Source organism: Protopterus annectens, chromosome 2.part1 (genome assembly GCF_019279795.1).
Source record: "Protopterus annectens isolate FY-2018-M chromosome 2.part1, PAN1.0, whole genome shotgun sequence".
NCBI lineage: Eukaryota > Metazoa > Chordata > Ceratodontiformes > Protopteridae > Protopterus > Protopterus annectens.
Window position 1 is genome coordinate 1966267225 of NC_056729.1, and position 21868 is coordinate 1966289092.

At 44.2% G+C, this 21868-nt stretch overlaps 1 protein-coding gene across 2 annotated transcripts in view; it reads right to left on the minus strand.

The window, feature by feature from the left end:
• Positions 1 to 21868, minus strand: part of ERBIN (erbb2 interacting protein) — a 3184408-nt gene that overhangs the window by 427493 nt on the left and 2735047 nt on the right. For both annotated transcript variants that reach the window (XM_044063352.1, XM_044063353.1), the window contains exon 22: positions 10743 to 12306. In XM_044063352.1, coding sequence (XP_043919287.1) covers positions 10743 to 12306 — 1564 coding nt within the window. The remainder of the gene's footprint in view (positions 1 to 10742; positions 12307 to 21868) is intronic.

Consider the following 21868-nt stretch of genomic DNA (forward strand, 5'->3'; position numbering starts at 1 on the left):
TTGGCACCTAGCTTTTTAGGCTGTGAGACCTTCTACAGAGATCTGTGAGACCCTGTGTGTTATTTCTACTATGGCTGTTCAGATGTGTCTATTTTCATCTATTCTCAGTTATTTGCAAAACCCTCCCAAGTTTGCTTGTGCCAACTAAAGAAAAGTGATGGGAGTAGAGATGAGTGACACCATCTGAGTGTGACACTGCCCCTGACCACTGACCAGGTCAGCCATGGCGACCCTGTCTGACATGAGCCAGTTTGCACCTGTGGGTTTCTGTGACCCATCTTGTTGTTGCTTATGAGTTTTTCAATGATACAATGCTTTAAATGATACCGAAATCAGGGATACCATCGAAGGTATTGGTAGGATCGAGGTAGGCTGTATGGACTGCCTTGACTCATTCATGGCTTTAATGACTCTTTTCAAAGGCATGATCTGCCTTTGAAAGGCAAAAAAGTCCTTGGATCCAGCCAAAAACTGCTGCAAATTCCTCTGGATTTTCTTGGATCTTATTATGATCCAATCCCATGGGTCTCTTTTTTTATGAGGAAAGGCTTCCTTCCTTGTGGCGGCTTGTTTCCCAAGGCTGTGGGGCTAATGGGCACCCAGGGGTGGACCACTGGTGCAGTACCACTGCCTCCAGTGTTTGTAAGTGTGCAGTTGCATCCACTTAATTAAACTAGCTGTGGGTTTGCACTTTGAGTGTGGCATGGTGACAGCCGAGGATGCCATCAGTTTTTCATCCTTGAGAGCATTTTTTTGCTTTGGGGATCAGTTGTTTTTTGTGCTGGGGGTTTGGGGGAGAGTATCTCTTTTTGGACTTGGGAGGGCTTGGTTTTGGGGGGGGGGTCTGTATTTGTATGAATTTTGGGATCTTTGGGATGTGTATGTCAAGTTAGTATCAGTAATTCGTCTGTGCTCAGTGCTCTCTTTGAAGTATTTTTCTTCTTTCCTGGTTTTATTCTCTTGTTTTTGAGTGATTTTCTATTTTTCTTTTAATTTTTCTTCTTAGATTTTAGTTCTTTTCTTTTTTTTTATCTTTCTTCTTAGTTTTTTATAGTTTTCTTGTTTTTTTTATATTGTTGTTTTTTTCTTTCCTTGATATAGGGCCTTTATTGTTTTGTTGATTGTTGCTGTTTTTTGCCTTTGAGATTTGCTTGTTTTGCTTGCACAAATGGTGCTTTGTTTTGCTTGGGATGTTTGCTGCCTTTTTGGTTGCTAGGGTGTTCTGTTTGCCATTTACGCTTGTGAGTGCTGGGAGCAGGCATGCTCCTTTTCGGCCTGAGTGTGTGTCAAGAACTGAAGGGTAGGGAAAGTGAGAGGACAAGAAGAGAGGCAGGTGGTAATGTTTGGTAAAAGTGTAAACAGATGTCCAGGTGGCTGCCTCCAGGATGTCCCTGGTGGGGACTCCTCTGAGGAAAGCTGCAGAGGTGGAGGCTGCTCTGGTGGAATGAGTTCTGACTCCCTTGGGGGGAGGCTATGTTGTCTGTAGCAGAAATGGATGCAGTGAGCTATCCATTTGGAATTGGTTTGGTTGGAGATGGCTTTGCCTTCTGCCCCTGTAGCATAGCTAACCAGCAATTGATTAGACTTTCTGAAGGATTTTGTCCTGTCTAGATAGAATCGGAGCTGTCTGTGCACATCTAGAGTGTGCAGGATCCTTTCCCCCTTGTTCTGGGAAATCGAAAAAAAGGTGGGCAAATTAATGGATTGGTTGAGAGCCACACTGGACACCATCTTGGGCATGAAGAATGGGTAAAGTTCTGAAGGACACCTTATCAGCATGGAAGATGATGAAGGGCTTCACAGCCATGAGTGCTTGCAGCTCGGAGACTCTTCTGGCTGAAGTAATGGCTAGAAGGAAGGCGGTCTTCCAGGAGAGAAATGTTAGCTCTGCAGAAGAAGCTGGTTCGAAGGGGGGCAAGGTGAGCTTTTCCAACATAAAGTTAAGGTCCCAAGCTGGGGTTGGTGCTCTTCTGGGTGGCCTCAAGTTGCTAGCACCTCTTAGGAACTGTATGATCAAAGGGTGTGAGAAAAGGGGCTGCTCAGTGCAAAAATGAGCAGAGATAGCAGAGGCATGAATTTTTATAGAAGAGAAAGAGAGGCCACTGTGTAGTAGGTCAGCTAAGTAATCCAGGATAAGAGGCAGGGAGGGCTGTGCCATATTGGCAAAACCTTTTCCATTTGTCAGCATAAGACTTTCCAGTCCTAGGGCGTCTGGCCTCATGTATAACGCCTAGAACCTGTTTACATAGGTTGACAGATTGATCGGGGATGAGGGAATAACACAAGCTGCCAAATTGAGCGCCTGCAATTGGGGATGCATGAATTACCCTTCCCTCTGGGTCAGGAAGTTTGAATCTGAGGAAGATGCCATGGTGGCAGAGGGGACAGGCTACGCAACAAATGGTACCAGTGCTGGCGAAGTCAGTCTGGAACATAAGAATTGTCCTTGGTTTTTCCTCCTTTATTTTGAGCAGTACCCTGGGGATGACGGGTAGTGGAGGAAAGGCACAGACCAATAGACTGACCCAGGGGAAGGACAGGGCATCTAATCTCCAAGCTATGCAGTGATGCTCCCTAGTGCAGAATTTGCTGAGCTGATGGTTGGTGTGTGAGGGAAAGAGGTCAACCTTCAGGGTTCCCCATTTCTGAGCTATTAGGATGAAGGTTCTTCTGTTAAGCTGCCACTTGTGTGGGTCCAAAATATTTCTGCTTAATTTGTCTGCCAGAGTTTTGAGAGAACCTGATAGGAATTGTGCTAACAGGTGCAGGTGCATGGCAAAGGATGTGTGCCAAAGGGTCATGGCTAGCCTGCATAGAGGGTAGGGAGTGAGTCACTCCCTGGTTGTTGATATGCCACATCACAGTGGTGGTGTCTATTTTGATCAGGAGAGCCCCTGGGGAGAGAAGGGGCTTGAAAGCTATCAAGGCGTGCCGGACAGCCATCATCTCTTTTTGGCTGATGTGCAGAGGGATTTGCTGCGGGCTCCATTGGCCCTGTATGCACCTGCCGTCCAGGTGTGCACCCCAAGCATAGTCTGATGCATCTGTGGTAAGGATCTGAGCAGCGGGGAGTGGTGAGAAAGGTAGTCCCTTGTTGTGGAAGCATGCTGTTGCCCACCAAAGAAAATCTTTTCTGAGGCAAGAAATTATAGGTATAAGTGCCTCCAGGTCTTGACAGTGTTGACACCAAAGGCTTTTTATGTACCACTGAAGTTTCCTCATATGCAGTCTGGCATATGGAATGAGTAGTATGCAAGATGGCAAGAACCCCAGAGCTTGCAGGATCTTCCTTGCAGATAACTGGGGTCTGGTGGCTAGTTGAGAGAAGTAGGCTGTCAGGAAAATTTGCTTTTCTGATGTAAGGAATGCCATCTGGGATGCTGTGTCCAGGCTTGCTCTCAGGAATATAATCCTTTGGGTGGGCTCCTGTTTGGATTTTATTTTGTTGATAGTGTACCCTATGGAGGTTAGTAAGGTCTTTACAAAGGCCAGGTGGCTTGAGCAGGTTTTCCTGACTGTCTGCCTGAATAAGGCAGTCTAAGTATGGGTAAATCTGGATATTCCTCTGTCTGCAAAGGGCAATGGCAGAGCCAGACATTTTGTGAAAACTCTGGGAGCAGTAGATAAGCCAAAGGGAAGCGCAGAGAACTGAAAGTGCTGAGATCCTGCCCTGAAACGGAGATATTTCCTACATGATTCCCTGACAGTAAGGTGGAGTTAAGGCCTCTTTTAGCTCTAGGGTGGCTAGCCAAGCGTCCTTGGAGAGCATGGGTAGCAGCTGCTGGAGGGTGAGCATTTTGGGATCACCAGGAAGGTGTTTAGAATGGATAGATCGAGGATGGGGCACCAGGTGCCTTCTTTTCTGGGCATCAGGAAAAAGTCTGGAGTAGAAATCTTGGCCTATCTGTTCTGCAGTAACGTGCTCTACTGCCCTCATAGAAATCAGGGAAAGGATTTGCTTTTGAGCCTCTGCCCACTGGTTTGGAGGTAGATCTGGAAACCCTTTTGGGGTTGGAAGGGTGTGGAAAGAAAATTTGTATCCCTGGGACACTATTTATTTTATTTATTTACATTTGTTTACCGGGAAATTCCAACTGGACGCAGGTCCTTTTTCAGCGGATGCCCTGGGAGAAAAGCTCCACATCATGTACATGATAAATAGAGATACAAAGTTGCAGCAAAAGTAAACATTACAGGTTGTTGGTTTTAACACAATAACAAGATATTGATTATCAACACTATGTTGATAACCCAGCGGTCATTGGCAATGGTGGCCCAGGTGCTTGTGTGAAAGGAGAGTTTTCCTCCTAGGGGTAAGTGAAGGTGGGCAGAGGGAGGGGATGGGTGAGGTGAGTCATTGTGAGTTCTTACCATAAGGGGGTGGCTTAGAATCCCCTTGCTTTGAAGTGAAGGTAGTCCACTGCTTAGATCTCTGCATTCCCTGTGGCTGCTGTCTGGGGAGTCTAGTTCCCCAGGGCCTGGGCTGGACTGGTTTAGTGGGAGCAGGAAAGAACCAGTGCTTGGTGGGACAATGCCTTCTGAACCTGGGTGGCTGGACCTGTAAGAAATCCTTAACTGTGTGCATAGATTTTGCTTTTTCTTCCATATTTTTTAAGACCTATTCTGCCTTAGTGCTAAAGAAGTTGTCTTTGTGCAAGGGGGCATCCAACGATTTAGATTTGACATGGTCTGGCAAGGGCTGCTCCTTAAGCCATGCATGCCTTGTAATGAAAGATCCAGTGACTGCTGCCCTGCAAGAAGCTTCTAGGGCATCAAAACCACAGTGCAAGGCATGTTTAGTTACTTGACTTGCAGAATGCATTAACTCTTGTAACTCTCTAGATTCTGCACAAGCAGGAAAAGAAGACATTTTTTGTTTGAGGAGCTCCAGGGTATGTTGCTGAAAGTTTAGCATATGGAACTGACAATTTAGTGCCCTGAAAGCAAGAGTAGGTGAGGTGTATACTTTTTTTTACCCCATCTATCTAGTGCTCTGGAATCCCTATCTGAGGAGGTGGGATTCTTAGCAGAGGTTGCTTTATACCCTTAAGAAATTACCTCAGGGTCAGCAGCAGGATTTTTAAAAAGAAATGTGTGCGAGTCAGGGACTCTACAGTACCTGTCTGGTTTTCTGGGTGCAGGAGGGAGGGTGTCAGGAGTCAAACTGGATTCCAGGAAAATATCCTCCACAACATCCAGGACTGGAGGGATGGCCAAGGGTCTTGCACTGTGGAAGATCTAAGAATTCCCTGAGTCTCTTTTTAGACTGAGGGCAGTACTGACTCTCACACTGGAAATGCTCCCTTAAGGTATGAAGGGTTTCCCCAAAGGAAAAATCCTCTGGGGGAGAGGCTGAAGGGATGGAATCCTCTGCATCAGAATCCTCATAAGTAGAGAGGGGTTGCATGTCTTCATATTCAGATGCATCAGAGTCATCTGACTCTTGTTCAGACAAAACTACAGGGGAGAGATCTCTTTTCCTTTCTAAGGGGTTAGCATGGCTTCCCCTGATCAGCATGATAAGGTCTTCCACCATTTTAAGCATTTGAGACTGAGGCAAGGAAGCAGGTGCCTGAGATTGGGTCGGTTTCTTGGGTGTGGTTCGTACCCTGGGCTTAATAAACTCTGTCATTTTTGAAAAAACGGTAGTCACGAAAGAAGACGTCTGTTTGGGTTGAGAATCGGTAGTGCGAAGGACTTCCTTGGAAGCCATTGCCTGCGCAGTGGCTCTGGACCCATCCAAGGTAGAGACAACTGCAGGATCCTTAGTCGAAGAAGAGTTTTGCGGCATACTGGACTCCAAATGGGTCTCGGTAGCGGCCTGTGAATCCACAGAAGCGGGCATCAGGGGCTGTGAAAGCACCTCACTGAGGACCAGAGAACTGACGACTAGCTTAACAGGAGTGTTGTCGGTAGGTTTGGACCTGTGCAGTCTCTGTCTTTATCTTTACGTTTTTTTGGAAGATCTGCTGTCGGATGGCTTACTGAAGCCATATCAGAGTTCGAGGACTGTAAGCGAAAATATCTAGCTATAATAAGGGCCCGATGACAGATAGTTCTGGTGTTGAACAAAGCACATAAGTGACAATGGAGGACATCGTGGTCTGGGCCTAAACAAGTAAGGCAGTAAGAATGAAAGTCTCTGTGTGGTATTTGCTTTCCACAGGTGAGACAATTGTTAACTTTTTCTGACATCTGTTAGTGCAAGAAAAAAGGATCACAAGCGGGGTACTTAGCTTTAGAAGACTTCAACTTCAATTCGGTAGACAAAACTCAATTAGGGGCCAACCGGCACTCGTACCAACTGCTTTTGCCTCGGGCTCCATGGCAAGAAAGACTGATGTAATGGTGCCAGCTGCCTTCCTTTATACTACTGATGACCTGATGTCAGTCCTGAAGCAACAGCAACCGATGCAGAAATACTAAGCCTCTGGTATTCAAGCCGGCCGAGGGCTGCCCTGGCAGGGATAACCCAAATGTAGTAACTGCAACAGTGAAACACGAATAACATCTGTTGGGGGTTTTCAAGCTCGGTTAGGTGTTTGGCCTGCTCAAACTGAAGGGCAGACTGTACTTTAGCAAGGGCCTGAAAAGATGCGAGTAGAGAGGAATGATGACCGCTTTAAAAAACAGAGGAAATATTCTTAGTAATCAGATGGGTGATGTAGCAGGCTTTCCTAATGATGCTGATATATGGTGGCTGAAGGACAGTTTATCTACAAAGGTGTCTACTTTAAGGGGTGTCATTTATGTGGTAGATGTGCAAGAGTTCTTACCTCCAAACTGTGCAGTGCTACATTTTTTGCATTCAGCTTTACAATGTGACTGTAACACCATAAATTTTTTGAGGTATACCCAACTGGAGGATCCAAGTGTCACCAGGGTAAGTTACGACAGCTTCAAGCTAGCAATCATCCACAAACTTGGTCAATCAGAAGCCTTCAATGTCAGATTTGATATCAGAGAAGTAATACCAAACAGAAGTGGACCCAAAACAGAGCCCAGATGCATACCACGGGTGATAAGTCTCAGAGTACAGTGCACCACTAACGCTAACAAAACGATCTCTCTTCATGAACCAATTTGTGATCCATGGGGATACATAAGGATTTATACTGGATTTGAGCAGTCTTTTAACAGTAGCAGTGTAGTATATCATCAAAAGCCTTAGCTAAATCAAGGTAACCTGTGTACACAGAATTACCCTCATCTAGTGTTTCTATGACTTTTCAAATTAGTAAACTAGGTTTAACAGGCATGATGATCTTTGTAGAAAGTCAAACTGATTGAGGTCCTCAGACTTCAGGTTTTCCGTGTACCCGTTTATGTATTTCATCACTAGTGAACAATGCTGATGAGGCTGATAGGTTTTTAGATGCCAAGGTCTGTGCTGTGGCTTCACTTGTGTAAGGTAACAAATGAAGCTGATCTCCAGGTTTCCAGTACATATACAGTGGCAAGAATGTAGCTGAATAACTTAAGGAGGTCCTCTGATAGGGGGTATTTCATGCTAAGCAAAAATGACCCATTTTTGGGATAATGTGGGTATGACAATTTATAGCTCTGAAGACCAAAGCTGCCAAACCATACACCTTTTCACCAAATCTGGAACTCTAATTTCGTTATCATTAGGGAGCATAATGAGCTCTTGCACTAACTTTAACCACCTGGTGGCATCCATGGAAACCACTACAGAATTCACTGCAGGGTTCCTGCATGGTACTTACAGAATTTCATGACCCCATTAACTCTTTCCAGTTTCTTGGGGCCTGTCAGTCAGTCTCCATGAAGGTCAATTCAAACATTCTCAAATGCCAGGAAAACAAAGAATTTACTTTTTAGAATGCCAAAACAATTGGGGTCTTGGTACTTTAGGTTCTCCATGCATCTGTTTATGTATTCCATCACCTTGCAAACAGTGCTAATGAGGTGATAATAATAGGAAAAAAGACAGGATGGGCAGTGTATCAGGATAAGCTTTCCAATGACAGTAATACGATCGAAAGCAGACAGGTCCATCAAGTAACAGGCAAATATTACTGCTGAGGGAGCTCCCTTTTCTCATGTGATGCACAAAAGACAAAAAGGGCCCACTCTGACTATCTCAAAGAAGGTCACCAACAGTGAAATTTGAAAAGAAACCTGACTTGACAGCACCAAGTGCAGATTCTTACTCCTTTACCCTGCAAATATCTTCTTCATGCCAGGTGTTCTTGGGTCATTTGCAATATTCAGATGTTTCCTTTGAGTGATACTCTTTCCATTCTACAACTCAATTACCCAGTACAATATGATTTATGCAAAGGGAGGCCTAGAACTCTGAAAGGATGTAGCAAGCAAGTGACATTGTTTAAAGTGCTTGTACTAAAGACAATTTAGAATACAACACAGTGGTGCAATGCACAAAGAAAAAGCTGTTGGCAATCCTGCCTCTATTTAACATCCCAAGAAGAACATTGTAGGCTTGGCATTTTAGGCTTAAAGTAACATTACTGCAGCAACTGATAAAAGTGAAAGCAGCGGGTAAGAAATAAGGACTATGGCAATCTGAATGCCTCTTGAGAGAGATGTAGCCAATGCCAATGAAGTGAAGGCCATGGGAGGGGCCACAAAATTCTTGCAAATGTGGGTTCTAAAAGTTGTACACTGGATGTTGAGGAAACAAGACCATTTTGGTTAGGTCCACCTCAAAAGTCCTCTCAAATTAAGTCTAATGCTCTTCCAATGTGACTAGAAACAATCAGAGCATACTGATACTTTTTTTATCTTTATTCTTGTCCATCATGTCAGAGTAACATACTGTCACTGTTCTTAAATGGCTAACAAATATGTCCCCTTGCTAGCAAAACACAATGCAACATAGTAAGCATGTCTGCGTGCAAAACATTGGGGGGAGTGAATGCACTGTACATGATAACAGTGCCAGGAAAATTAACACGAGTGCGCCTACTTTAATTTTTTTTCTAATTTTACTTAATTATTTACACTTCGTTGACCACTGTTCCCTCCAACCTAATGGCTTCTTTTTGGAGGAGACCCAAGGTGGTATTTATACTATGGGAAATTTTGGTCCCCTGCTCTTCTCAATAACTGCCATGGGATCTTTTACATCCAGCTGAGCTACCACCAACTCAGGCAGAGGGGGCCTAGGTTTAACATCTCACCCTACTCAATAAAATCAGAGTGCAAGGCATTAAAATTTCCCCTTGTTTGAGCATCCTTATTTCCATTTAGCTCAACACAGCTACTTCAATAGCAATATGAGCAAAACACAGTAAACATGATGACATAAAAAGCAAAAACCTGCAAGAAAAAGTCACAGCAATAAAAAGCATTAGTAGCACAAAGTAATATAAATACATGAAAATAATATTCAAATTAAGCCAAAGTTTGATGTAAACAACAAAACTGTCAGGAATTCTGTTAAGCTCTGAATTTAGCTATAATGTCTTTACAAACACATGAAACAAGTGAAACAATTTTTCCTGCTATTTTAACTCCTTGTAACATGAACCAGTACTGTCATTCAAGGTTTTGTTCTTAAAGCAAAAAACAAGTAATCTCCGTGGCATCCCCGAAGTCTCAAACAACCCACTAAACAAATATAGTTGATCCAAAAAACAACACAGTGCCAAAAACTTCTCTGTGTTGAAGATATTTCTAGTTAATCACTGTATATTAAATCAGATCAGATAACGGTAGTAGAAATACCGACTTAAACTCGTTCCACGTCAAAAAAATAATAAATATATAATTTGAAATACTGTACTGAATTACTAAGTATTTGAAAGTAATACAAGCAGGGTAGGCGGTCTGTTTCCAGTCAAAAATCCTTTATTAAGTAGATTTTCGACTGGTAACAGACCGCCTACCCTGCTTGGATTACTTTTGAATACTTAGTAATGCGGTACAATATTTCAAATTACATTTTTATTATTTTTTTGACTTAGGATGAGTTTAAGTTCGCTATTTCTACTACCATTATCTGATCTTATTAATATACAGCGATTAACTAGATACATCTTCCACATACAGAAGTTTCTTGCACTGTTTTGTTCTTACAGAAGCAGATACATTAGTGATTGACAAGCTCCAGAGATGTATTATGACACTTTTTTTTAAAGCCCAACTCTGATGACTGATTACTTGAAAAAAGTATACCCAAAGCAGTTTCTCAAGTGTGTATTTGGTCACTGAAAGAATATGCCAAATGTTTTTATGCCCATTACTTTAGTGTCAATGGCAACTTCAGACTTCGAATATAACAGCATGGAGACGGGCAGGATGATTTTTTAATAGTTTCAACATATTTCATAATACAACTCTGCTATCAGTGCAGATTTCTTAATGTATCGGAGGAGAATCAGGCTTTGAGCAACATTCATACCCCCATTCCAATGTGTAGCTCTCTCCAGTATTAAAACACACAATGACAAAATAAACGTTTCATCATGGGCTCATCAAATTAAGAAACCTAAGACAAACCGAACCAACAAGACAAGGAAAAGAACAAATCTCATGCTGCAGAAAAGTATCCTTCTGTCAGTCCTCTTTTCTATTTTTAAGAATGAGGCAGCAAATCATGTCTTAGACAAAGGTTTTGTACACATACGTTCCAAATTTGCACTGCAAAGCCACTCAACACAAAGAACTAGTAAGTCCTGGAAACTATGGCTTGAAGCATGTAATGAAGAATAGCTTATTTCAGATTGAGTAAATATTGAGAAAGAAAAATGACTTACCTTTTCTAATTTTTTTGCCTCTATGTGTCGTAGTACTTGTTCTCTCCAGTCATGAGGTACTCTGCTCATCCCTTGGGGCTCAAGTAATGAATGTTCAGATTTGACCCTAATGTTTGCTTTTTTGGTGGGACTAGTCCGAGAATAGTTAAAATCACTAACTGACATAGTTCTTTCAGGTACCTCATTTACTGGTGGCCGTGCAATCTGTGCCCTGGACACAGCAGGACCATCAGTGCTATAGGTCCTTGCAGAAATAGGTCTCTGCATGCCTTGAGCCAATTGTTCCCCTCTTCCCATATGATGCAAATCTCTGTAAGTCATATAATCTCCTTCAGGGACTGCAATACGCCTCGGCTGGGCAGATTCACTGACTGTTACCGAGCCATTTGATGAGCCACTGTTCTGTCTTTGAAGAGTGTTATTTCTGGCAAACCTGTCATTTGGAGGCGCTGCCCACATATCAATCTGTCTAGGTGCCATCCTCTGTTGCATGTTGTAAGCCATAGTTGCTCGAACATTATTGTGATTTGAAAAGTTTAGGTTTGCAGGATGTTTCATGCAGTTTGAACCATCAAAAGCATCTATCCTTTGAAGATGCTGGGTGGGCAAATTTCCATGCTCTGCTGGTACAGTTCTTTGTGGCCACAAGCCATCTTTGGTTGAAGTACTACTATACTGGATGTTATACTGAGGTACTACTGGCATCTGTGAGTTACCTGTTGTAGAGCCTCTGGCACTAGCACCTTCACACTTATAGTTCGAATCAAACTTTGTTGTAGTTACAGTGCATGTCAACAAGTCAGAAGAGGAGGATGAAGCTGGAAACACTTGCAAGGGTTGATCAGTTAAGAGAGAAGCAGATTTGCTGCGAACTATGTGAGGTGAATGTACATTTGCAGTCTGTGCTCTTGGAACAGCATTCTGTTGCAGACCATCACCTGTGACGATATCATAAAGTTTCAGTCCCCCTGTCTCTATGTTACTTATACTGTGAGATTTTACCACAGGGCCTAATGGACATGCTCGCTTTGGAGACAGTTCTTCAGTGCTTCTGGATATTGCAACATCAGTGCTAAGAACTACATTGTCTGTACCAACTTCTCCCATTTCTGCCTTCTTTGGAGATGGTGATGTTTCCTCAAAACTACCATTTAAGTGATTTGCAGTTACTGACCTTTGATACCGATTTTCAATTTCCAAGTGCTCTGCCTGCTTTGCAGTATTTAAAAGTGCTTTTCCGGACATGATTGCCTGCATAACATTCTTGGAATTTTCTAGTGTACTGAGCTGTCCAATATAATCTTCGTTCAAACGGTTGCTTATATTCATGTTTATTTGGTCTAGTCTGAAAGCCTCTTCAGCTGCTGACAAAGTGATACCTTTTTCTACAAAGGCAAGTTTCTCCTCAATAATAATATCAAAATCACCAGGTGTGATTAGTTCTTTTGTCTTTCTTACTTCCCTTTGATTTTTTCCAGTATCAGGCAAATATGAACTTGGATTGGATCCATTTGAAAGAACAGGTACTGCCACTTTTATTTTATTAGAATTCTCATCTTCTTGTCTGAAAAAAAAGCAAAACAAACATGTCTTAACTTGAATCTAAGGTACAAAATACTGCAAACATTTACAGGAACTGCTATCTCTAATAAACCCATGGCTGCTAAAATGAACTACCCATGACTATCTATGGTTCTAGAAAATCAGCTTTCATGTGTACCACACTCAGACCTATGACAATACTTGAAAAGGGAACATCCCAGTCACTACTTCTAAATTTGGAAATATAAATAGATTTACCTTTAAGGTTACAGTCTTAAATGCAATCTAATCAATTTCTGGCAGGAAAAGGAATGACTTTTATTATGTAATCCTTTGGTTCATTGTTAAAGTAAATGGTGTGGAGTTACCATTCCAAAGAATATCATTATTATTAATAACAATAATAATAAAAATAAGAATCTAATATGTTACCTGCGTTTGACATTTTACAAAAAAAGTTAGGGTACTGCTAGTTTTACATTTAAATTGATCATGTACTCATGTTGTGTTCCAGCTTGATTGTATTCAACAGGGTTTTTGCACATAAACATTACAAAATGAAATGAAATAAAATAAAATAAATGGGGGATACCAGCAAACTATGGTGTCATATTCACAGGACACACTTTGTACTGCAGTTCTGCATGATATGCTGCTTTCCAAGATTCTTTAACTACCAGAGGCTTAATTATGAGAAGGTCCAATCTCCTGTAAAATTATTAAGTACTACACTCTGGGTGCAATCCCATTAATAACTGTTGCCTGCCTATAGCTCCTCCATTAGCTCCTTATACTAACCAAAGCTTTCCCATGATAAGACGGTCCAAGAATCTGTATGACACATTTGTCTAAAAAAGCTTAGGGCAGCAGTTCTACCTCTGGCCTTGGCCCAGACATACAACTATTAACTACCTACAACTAAAATTATTGCATGGAGGGGCTGCTATGCACTTAAACAGATCATCTTAAATACCAACCACCACCTTTCTAACCCTGCTGATAGTGTCTGAACCACCAAAGACTAAATTAAGACTAATCAAACACAAGGAGTCATAAGAACAAAACAGAACTGATGGCATGGGCTAAACCATTTCAAATTGATATCACTGTCATCATTTAAATGTGTCTGAAACTTTATATCACAAAGATAACATTTTGTCCTTTGTCTGTATACTGTACTGGCAAGATACAGAAAAGTGATCCCAGGGAATATTAACAATGGCCATCCCATAACAATTATACTCGAATTGTTCTGCACAAATTCTTTACAAAATACTGCTCTTGACAATGTAAGGAAGTACTAGACTGGATGCTTTCTTCAGATCCTAGCATATTGTTGCCTCTCAGACCAAACTGGGCTACCTTGGTGATCTTATGCCACATTTACCTTGTGGAAACAATATGACCTGCAAAGGACATGGGTCACCTGTGTGTGTGTGTTGTACGAAGTCCTTCAACAATGATGCATACACTAATGCATTACACAATGCTGCACCTCCCACATATCCATACAGATAATGGTATTTCAAGATGTTCAACATTACTTTATAACTACACTAAAAGAAAGTGACTGGCTTACCCACAAAAAAAAAAAAAAAAAAATCAGATTAAGGGTACCAACGAATCGCAGACAACACAAGAAATGAGAAGTTATGTACCTACCATAACGTTCCATGTTAGTTGTCTTCTCTCGCCTTCTTTCTTGTTTGATGGGTTCGGAACCGATCCTCGGCTCCAACTCGGCACTTGCTAAGCTCGAGAGTCCCTTTTACCAGCTCGAGGCAGCCCCATATCCCATGATGCAAGGCGGTAAGTATCCAGATCTCGTTTGTACCTATAGGGAAACCCACCTAGCAGAAAAAACTTCCCACTGAGGAAAGAAGCAATTAGCCTAAAGGAAGGGCTGTAATGGGAACCAGGTAACTAACTGGTGCCTAAAGAAGCAATCTTCCAAACAAGGAGAACAAGGTCTGTCCAGGCAAGGGGGTATGAGGGAGGGTCGCAAGAAAGAAGGCGAGAGAAGACAACTAACATGGAACGTTATGGTAGGTACATAACTTCTCAATGTTAAGTTGTCAAACTCGCCTTCATTCTTGCTTGATGGGGCCGCGTCCCTAGCACCTCTATCCTGGGTGGCTCAATGGAACAGAGTCTTGAGAACCATAGAACCAAAACTGGCTCTATCCCTGGAGGCCAAATCCAATTTGTAATGAGAAACAAAGGTATGAGGAGTGGCCCAAGTGGCTGCTGCACAAATAGTGTCTAAAGGGAGTCTAGCCTGAAAGGCTGCGGAAGTGGCTAAACTTCTGGTGGAGTGCGCTTTCGGTTTTGAGCACAGCTGTTTGCCCCTGAGCTGATAGATTTCGGAGATGGTGGAAGAAAGCCATCTAGATAAGGTCACTTTGGAAACAGGAAGGCCTTTCTTATTTTCAGCATAAGAAAGAAAAAGCTGATCGGATTTCCTGAATTGTTTTGTTCTGTTCAAATAATATCTGAGTTGGTGGTGAACATCAAGATAATGTAATTTTTGTTCCGATCTGTTGGAGTAATTAGGGAAAAATACAGGGAGATCAATAGATTGGTTCAAATTAGATTTCGAAGCCACCTTAGGCAAAAAGGATGGATTAGTTCTCAAGGATACCCTGTCGTTGTGGAAGACCAAATAAGGGGGACGAACAGAAAGAGCATGAAGTTCTGACACTCTCCTGGCCGAGGTAATAGCGACAAGGAAGAGTGTTTTCCATGAAAGAAACTTCAGTGAACATGAAACAGCTGGCTCAAAGGGAGGAAGAATTAAGGATGTCAGCACTAGATTTAGGTCCCATTGAGGAGGAGGACTCCTGACAGGAGGTTTAAGGAGAAAAATCCCTTTTAGAAAGGCTCTACAAAGCCTGTGGGACATAATGTTATGATCTGCAAACCCGACATGAAAGTTCGAGATAGCAGCCAACTGAACTTTAACTGTGGAAGATGAAGAGCCCGAATGAAAGATTTCCGCTAAAAAATCCAAAACTGCATGAACAGGGGCAGTAAAGGGATCTATATTCTTTGATTTTGCCCAACAAGAGAAGCGTTTCCACTTGCTGGTATAAATCCTTCTAGTAGAGGATTTAAGAGAAGCCACTATGATATCCCTAACCGGGTTAGAGATCATAGGAAGCCTGGCTAAGGAAGGAAGTGGAGCAACCAAGCTGTGAGGTTGAGAGAAGGAATAGACCGATGCAGGTGACCCGATTGGTGGATCAGAAGGTCTGGCACTGGGTCCAGATGCCACGGCTGCACCAATAGGTGACGATGGAGGAACGGAAACCAAATTTGTCGAGGCCAATAGGGGGCAATGAGAATCATTATGGCTCTCAAAACGGTGGCTTTCTGGAGTACTTGTGGAATCAATGGAAATGGAGGAAAAGCATAAAGAAGTCCCTGGGGCCAATCCTGGGTAAGAGCGTCTCTGGGGGGATGGCCTGGAAGTGGGAAGAGAGAGAAGAAGTCTGGGCATTTGCTGTTTTGGGGAGTAGCAAAAAGATCGCAACATGGGCGGCCCCATTCTAGAAAAATCTCCTCCACTATAGATTGTTTGCGAGACCACTCGTGAGGCATGAGAATAGCTCTGCTCAATCTGTCCGCTAAAATGTTGGTTTTCCCAGGGATATGCGTTGCTACCAGAAACCGATGAGAGGAGATCGCCCATTGCCAAAGTCTGAGAGCTTCTCGACACAAGGGGTAGGACTTGGTTCCGCTCTGTTTGTTGGTATACCATACTACAGACATGTTGTCCATGTGAACTGCAATTGTTCCCAAGGGAAGAAAGTCGCTGAGGGCTTGCAACGTTAAAAGCACTGCTCTCATCTCTAGGACATTTATATGCAGGTGGTACTCGAACGGTTGCCACGTCCCATGAACCATCCTGCCCTGACAATGACCCCCCCACCCGATCAGGGAGGCGTCCGTAGTGACTGTGGCTACCGGGGCCGGGGATACAAAGGGTCTGCCCTGATGAATCTGGGGAGAAGAAATCCACCAAGATAGGTGGTTTTTGCAAGCTTGTGTCACCAGGATTTGGTGACGCATGGGAAGTTGTTGGTAAGACCACTGGGTGAACAACATCCATTGAAGAAGACGCATGTAGAAGCGGGCCAAAGGAAGAAGGGTAATGGCCACTGCCATGAGGCCCAACACTTTTAGGACCAGTTTGGCTTGTACCTTTTTACTGGCAAGGATGATCCGCACGTGACTTTGGATATCTGAGATTCTTTGGTCTGTGAGGGTTGCTGATATCCGAACAGTGTCTAAATTTGCGCCTATGAAAGTAATAGACTGGCAGGGCAACAAGGAGGATTTTTCGTAGTTGATCGAAATTCCTAACTGAATGCAGAGATTTAGGGTGTAATCCCTGGCTTGGAGAAGTTGATGCCTGGTGGTGGCTGAAAGGAGCCAGTCGTCGAGATACAGAAAAACCTGGAATCCTTGAAGTCTCAGGTGAGCCGTGACCACTGCCATACATTTGGTGAACACTCTGGGGGCTGTAGTGAGACCAAAGGGCAGGGCTCTGAATTGAAAATGACTGGACCCCAGCCGAAAGCGGAGAAACCTTCTGGAGCGCCTGTGAATTTTTATGTGATAGTACGCATCCTGAAGGTCTATTGAGCACATCCAGTTGTCTTTGCCCAGGAAGGGCAAAATTGATTGAAGTGTGACCATTCGAAATCTCGTCTTTTTCACAGACTTGTTGAGTCTGCTGAGATCCAATATAGGTCTCCAATCTCCCTTCTTTTTGGGGACCAAAAAGAACCTCGAGTAGATTCCGGGCTCTGAATGGTCTGCTGTAACTGGCTGAATGGCCCTTTTGTGTAGAAGCTTTGATACTTCTAACTTTGCGATTTCCCTTAGACCGGGTGGCACATCTGGAAGGGAATTTTTGTGATAGAAGGGACTTTCCTCGAAAGGAATTTTGTAACCCTCGGACATGATCGACTGTACCCATCTGTCTTGTGAGAGGGAAAGCCAGGCTTCTGGGTACAACGATATTCTTCCCCCGACTGCCTCCAAGGATGGACAGTCGGGCAACACCTCAGGGATGCTGGAAGGGCTTGTCAGAGAGACTCTCTGCTTCCCTGGTTTTGAGGACCCCCTCTGCCTCTAGGGCGGCGTCTGTTATTATTACCCCCTCTGCCTCTAGGGGTAAACTGACCACGTGTGTCCGGCGTGACTCCTTGGGATTTGCGGAACCACATCTTTCCACCCTTCTGTCCTTTGGGGTAAGGTCTAGAAGGGGTGGAAAAACGGACTCCTACGGCAGAAAGAGTCTTGCCGTCCTGCTCACACCTGGTCAATGTATCCTTCACTTGAGGACCAAACAAAGTTGACCCATCAAAGGGAGAGTTTGTGAAGGACGCCTTGAAGGGATCAGCAAAATTACAGAGCCGCATCCAGGCTTGACGTCTCAGAGCCACCCCTGTGCCTGCGGCTCTACTCGCTCCATCTGCTGCATACGAAATCAGCCGCATGGAGGAGTTGGTTATGGAGTTAAGGATTCCTAGCTGAGAAGCAATCTTGTCTTGTGCCCCCGGAGCTGTAGGATCCTGTACTACTTCACCTAGTTCCTTAAGGATGTCCCTTTGGAGTCTGGTGAAGTGACACAAATAGTTCAGCGAACGCATGGCAAAGGTCGCTGAGGAAAACATCCGCTTACCATACCTGTCCATGGTCCTGGAATCCTTGTTAGGAGGATGGACTGGTACGGAAGGATCTGCAAGTTCCTTTTTAGTGGCGGCCGCCACCACCATGGCATCAACCGGGACACCTTTTGAAAGGAATTGCTGTTCGAAAGGGGCTGTAATAAATTTAGAAGGCCTCCTGGGAACTGGCTCTACGGAGTCAGGAGAAGCCCAAGCCTTTCGAGCGATTACCTGCATGAGGGGGTCAAAAGGCGGAGACACCCAGGAGGTGGAGGGTCGAGAACCAAACACCTCTAGGTATACCGACTCATCATCAGAGGGATTTATGGTGGGCCAGTTTCCCCTCTGTTTCAGGAGTTCTAGGATGTCTGAAAAGGAGACATCCTCAGAGGGGGATCTTGGGGACCCCTCCGACTCATCTAAGTCGGTATCCGAAGTAATAGACTCAGGGGAGTCTAGGTGCTTCCTCTTACAAGTCCTCTTGCGCGGAGGATCTCCTGACGGATCAGGAGAATTCTCGGAAGAGGGGGTTCCTCCCAGTGGGGAAACCTGAGGCAGTGGATCTCTCTGTCCGGGAGCAAGAGAGCGGGAAGAGATATCAACAGGCACCGTAGAGGGAGGAGCTAAAGGAATAGACTGCTGACTGAGCCCAGGGGCCAGCACACTCCTCATCACCTCGAAGGCTCCCCTCCCAGGAAGATCCGAGAGAACCCGTTCCGAAGAAACTGGGTCTCCCGGGCCCACCGAAAGGGAAGGCTCCGAGGAAGATGTCAGAGTCGAGCTCACCAAGGCCGAAGCTCCAAGGGGAAGAGCGGGGTCGGACAAGGGTCCGATGCCACTCACCCCCTCGGAGCAGACCAGGGAAGCCCGGCCACCGAATCCCTCCAAGAAAGGTCTCGAGGAGGAGATAAGAGTAGATGCTGAAGGTGCAGAAGGGGGGGGGGTATCTGGCCCTCAGCCATAGCAGTAACTAATCCTGTAGACTCCAGCTCCAAACTCTGGGGTAGAGTTGAAGGAGGAATTTGAAGAGGGTGTGGACTAATAGATGTCTGTTGAGACGGACTATGAAGCATTTGGGCTAGTGCCTGTGATTTTAACAATCTGCTTACCACTCTCTCTAAATCGTGGTCTGACAACCTGGAAGACCTAGATGATCGGCTCCGATGGCTCCGCTCCGAAAGAAGAGGTGAGGCTGGAGCCGACAGTATCGGTTCCAAAGAGAGACCTGGACCTCTTCCTCGAAGGAACCATCGGAGTCGAAGACCCCACGGATCCAGACAGAGCCGATAACTTTTCGGCTCCGAGAGTAGGTCCAGATGTATCGGCTCCAGCCGGAGCCGATACAGGCAAGGAAACAATGGTGTCGGAGCCGGTCGGCGCCAACACCGAAGCCTGAGCCACATGGTGGTCGGAGCCAGTCGGAGCCGACACCAAGGTGACAGTAACAGTATCGGCACCGATAGCCATCGGTGCCGAGGACTTAGCCAAGATAGGATCAGCTCCAGTCGGAGCCAAGGCTGCAGGCTTAGAAACTGAAGCCTGGGCCTTGGTAGTCTTAGGAGGCTTGCCCGGAGCCGATTTTGCCAGGGAGCCCTCCGGTTTAAGGAGACCCCTTAAAATAAGCTTATTTCTCCTTTCCTGCAGGACTCTCTGGCTAAAAGAATGACAAATTGCACAGGAGTCCTGCAGGTGGAGAGGTCCCAGGCAGTATAAACAAGAAGTGTGACCGTCTGTCAGAGACATCTTCTGACAGCACGAGTCACACTTCTTGAAGCCTGAGACCCTCTGTTCTTTGGACATAGTTTCAACAGTACACACACAGTCCCGAATCAGACAAGTAAAAATAAATATAAGAAATAAACTCTCTCACACACACACACACACACCCTAACGGGGGGGGGGGGGGGGGGGATGGGAGGGAATAAAGGCCTGACTAAAAAGGTAAAGAAGGAAAAATAAAGTTAGTCAGAAAAGGACTCACAAAGTATCTAAGAAGGATAGAATTCAAGAAAATAAGAAAATTTTCTGATTGGGGACTAAAGTTTAATAATAATAAACACTTACCAGGAGCTGGTAAAAGGAGGACCTCATCAGCGAAGCGGCAAACGAGATCTGGATACTTACCGCCTTGCATCATGGGATATGGGGCTGCCTCGAGCTGGTAAAAGTGACTCTCGAGCTTAGCAAGTGCCGAGTCGGAGCCGAGGATCGGCTCCGAACCCATCAAGCAACAATGAAGGTGAGTTTGACAACTTAACATTAAAACTCCTAGTGTAAAACAAGGAAAGATCTTACAAATACTATGAATTAGACAGGACCTGCTCTAACATCAACCGCTACAAAACTCTTCTCATTAATTACAAAAGACAAATCAGCATCACCAAGAACTTTCCCTTGTTACTGCAAAAATCAGCCAGTGTTGTATTTCTGGAAAGGAGTAGATAAAATAATTGGGCCCTGAAACAGTGAAAAATCCCATTCCATTTTTAACTGCTCTATCACTTTCAGTAAAGTACAGTTGTGTACACTTACCATAAATGTAGACGTTCGAGTGTATTCACTGTTGCAGTCATTACATTTGGGTAATCTGCTGGCAGTTTGCCCTCAGTCGGCCTGATTAACAAAGTCTTTGGTCCTGCGTCGGTCGCTGTCCCTTCTTCCATGACGTCAGGTCGTCAGGGGTACAAAACATGCAGCCAACGCCATTACATCAGTTTTTCTTGTCCCAGATGTCAGGTGCCCTCCAAATGGGGAGCAAAATATATATATAATTAAAAACACAAAAATATACCTCCAAACAAAAGCAAATACACCAAAAAAGGCTTTTAAGCATAGTAAAAGAAAGTAAAGCAGAGGTATAGTAAGAGAAAAAGGGGACTGGAGGGAGGGTAACCAGGACTGCAACAATGAATACACTTGAACATCTACATTTATGGTAAGTGTACACAACTGTACTATGTTCTTCGTGTTTCACTGCTGCAGTCATTAAATTTGGGTAGATTCCTAAAGCTATGGTTGGGAGGATGGATTTATACAACATTAGGACCAGCTATAAGGCCCTGCAAAACAGCAGTGGCAAAGCCTGCACTGGATTTAGAGAAAATTGGTAAGTGACAATGCTTGGTGAAAGTATGAACTGAACTCCAGGTAGCAGCTTCTAGAATATCCCTGGTAGGAACACCTCTGAGAAAGGCTGTAGAAGTAGATGCAGCCCTGGTGAAATGAGATCCGATCCCCTGGGGGATAGGTTTTCCATGGTGCTTATAGCAAAAATTAATACAATGGCTTATCCGTTTTGAAATAGCCTTCCCCTCTGCCCCTGCAGCAAATGCTACCAGCAGTTCAGATTTTCTTTGAGATTTAGTCCTGTCCAAGTAGAATCTAAGTTGTCTGTGTACATCCAATGAATGCAGAATCCGCTCCCCCTTGTTCTGTGTATTGGGAAAGAAAGTTATCAAATGAATGGACTGATTAAGAGCCACACTGGATACCACCTTGGGCATGAAGGATGGACTGGCCCTGAGTGACACCCTGTCCGCATGAAAGATGATGAAAGGCTCCACTGCCATAAGGGCCTGTATTTCAGATATCCTTCTAGCTGAAGTGACTGCTAAAAGGAAGGCTGTTTTCCAGGAAAAAAAAGTTTAAGTCTGCAGCAGCAGCTGGCTCGAAAGGAGGTAGAGTTAGTTTCTCCAATACAAAGTTAAGGTCCCAGGCAGGGGTTGGAGCTCTCCTGGGTGGTCTCAATTTTTTGGCCCCTTTGAGATACTGCTTTAGCAGAGGATGAGAGAAGAGTGGGAGTTCTGTGTTGTAATGAGCAGAAACGGTTGAGGCATGGATTTTTATGGAGGAAATAGACAGGCCCTTGTGAAGCATCTCAGTTAAGTATTGCAAAATCTGAGGTAA